Here is a 2,616-nt window from a genome sequence, read left to right on the forward strand (position 1 = left end):
ATTCTTGGAAATATCTATGAAGTCTTCGGATGGGTGCTGAATTCACATTCTGATCAGTTTTCTGATTTAATATATTCAGGATCTGTGCTCATCCTCCCTGAGAAATCCAATGATTGAGTTCTTTACTCTGTTGACTAAGCTAATTAAGTAAAAAGAAAAAAAAAAATCTACATTTCATAATCAAAGCAACCCTGTGTTTAATTTCAATTAGCTAAACTTAAAGCACAGTGCCGCAAATCAGCATCATCTAAATCCAACTGTAACGTTTCTTATAGAAATCTCAATATTTTACACAAACGGTAGCAGCTATACTTCAAAGTCATTTCAGGTCTCCACTGTGTCTGTGTATGTGGTGTGAACTCATAGGTGAGCATGCTCAGCCTACTTTCAATCCCTTTTGTGAATGACTGATTATCACAATCTGTAGCTTAAGTCTGGGGGCAGCTTTAAGTCCTTCAGAGTGAGCAAAAGACGAGGGGAGAGAGCCAGCATGGCCCAGAAAAACAACTGTAAGTTAAACTTCTGATTATTTTCATCCTTTATGCTTTTTTTTTTTTTTAATGGTAGTGTTGGTTATGAACAAGAGAACTAATAAGACAGCAAGGGTTTAAATGCACGGCAGTACTAACCTGCTTTAATGACGTAAACACATTTCAGTGAATCTAAAGCCATTTTGTTTGTTGCCTCAGGATCTCACCGCCGTTTGATTTCGATCATTAGCACATTTGAGACCTAATTGTATTGCATCCCCAGAATGACTCTCACTCTTGGAATCTTAATAGTCATAATAATTTTAATTGTGATTTTCACCTCAGGTTGTCACATGAAAATGCCATTTTCATATTTATGTGGAATAGAAATGAATTAAAAAATGAAAAGGGTAAGAATCAGCGAGAGGTATGGTGATTTATTTTATATTTATTTAACAGGTTACATGAGCATATTTAGCCCATTGTGAAATCCAGCAGGAATTTCTGATTGCAACAATAGGCAGATTAGTCTTGCTGAGCTCTCATTCTCTCCCTCTTCTCTCTCTCTCTTTCTTTTCTTCTGACATGCAGTTCAGTTCTCCATCAGGGAGTACAGACCCTCAGATCAACATGTGGTCATGTCACTCTTTCGCGATGGGATTTTTGAACATGTTTACCCAGCCTTTTTCAAGGCCATGAGCCATCCAGATCATATCGGTATTGCTCTGAGTATTTCCATGGCTGGCTATGTGCTGGGAGGCAGCTCCTACTTCCAAGCTCTACTGTTTGGCAGTGCATGGGCTGGCCTCATTTATTATTGCTGCCATGATATCTATGAGGGCTACATGATGAGGAGGCAAAGCACAGATATGGCCGACATTCAAGCCAGCTACCTGGAAGAGCCTGACAACGGCTTCTGGGTGGCGGAGGCGGACATCAATGGCCAGTCGAAGGTGGTAGGGATGGTGGCAGTGATTGGGAAAAGGGTAGAGGAAGAAGGCGAGAGGTTTGAAGACTGGAATGGTGGAGTGACCGGAGGAGGCTCCGAGCTGGCTCAAGATGCTGGGGATGGAAGTTACGGCGAGATGTGTCACATGGTTGTGGCATTTCCATGGCGCCGCAAAAACCTGGGCTCGCAGATGACACGGAAGGCTTTGGATTTCTGCAAAGAAAGGGGCTTCAGTCGGCTCGCTCTGGATGTGAGCTCACCGCAGACAGCGGCCGTTTCCCTGTATGAAAAATTGGGCTTTGTTCAAACTGCGTCCCATCGTAACACACACGCCAACCGCTTGTTCTCCAACCTTGCCAGAATAAATGTGATGCGAATGGAGAAGTTAATATAAACATAAAATTAACTTTAGACAGCAATTACTAGAACCTCAACTGTACAGCACACCAAGAATATGTCAGTTAATTTAAGCTTATATCATCATTGTGTGATATCTGGTAACTCATGTCTCATATTCACTATCAAGTAGTTTGAAAAATATATTAAATTTCATGTTTTTTCCACAAAGCAGGATTAATGATCTCAGTTTCCTCATATTTCTTCTTGCCTTGATGTATTATGTCTACACCTGCAACCCCGACAGTCTGTTGCCCACAAACATCGAGAACAATGAGACAATTAGTCAACTTCTCAAAGTTAGTTCAATTAACTTATTTGCATATGGAAGAATAATATATCTCAGTAAGATTTTATAAAATTAATTTATTGGACTTTAAACATAGTCACGTTTGATTATCTATTGTTCTCCCGTCCACTGAGGAATATAAAAATGTGTGTGAGAAAGAAGAAGTGTAGTCATTTGAAAGCAGGAGAACTTTCTTTTAAGCCTCTTTCCAGGGAGAAGCTGAATCCCTCTGCCTCAGAGGAATTAATGCCAGCTGACTTCTAAGACCTCACAACTCTTTGCTTAAAATACCAATGAAAAATGCAATAGTATCAGGACATTGGGAGGTTTAAAATTCTTTGGAGCTAAAAGAGCAGTGTGTGTGTGTGTGTGTGTGTCTGTGTGTTTCTGTGTGTGTGTGTGGGGGGGGGGGCATAAAAATAGGATAAAGACTTTGGTATACTGCAATGCATTCAGGTCATTGTACACACTGCAAACACTGAGATTTTCAACACCAAACAATAGAAAAAAAG

The 2,616-nt window shown here is 40.3% G+C and overlaps 1 protein-coding gene across 1 annotated transcript; it reads left to right on the plus strand.

The window, feature by feature from the left end:
* The first annotated feature begins 432 nt into the window (after positions 1-432).
* LOC115783579 (probable N-acetyltransferase camello) lies at positions 433-2,036 on the plus strand. The gene is made up of 2 exons (XM_030734470.1): positions 433-509; positions 1,062-2,036. The coding sequence occupies exons 1-2, from the start codon at positions 491-493 to the stop codon at positions 1,811-1,813; spliced, it is 771 nt and encodes a 256-aa protein (XP_030590330.1). The 5' UTR covers positions 433-490; the 3' UTR covers positions 1,814-2,036.
* Positions 2,037-2,616: the final 580 nt, after the last annotated feature.

The sequence above is a fragment of the Archocentrus centrarchus genome, chromosome 7 (genome assembly GCF_007364275.1).
Source record: "Archocentrus centrarchus isolate MPI-CPG fArcCen1 chromosome 7, fArcCen1, whole genome shotgun sequence".
NCBI classification, from domain to species: Eukaryota; Metazoa; Chordata; class Actinopteri; order Cichliformes; family Cichlidae; genus Archocentrus; species Archocentrus centrarchus.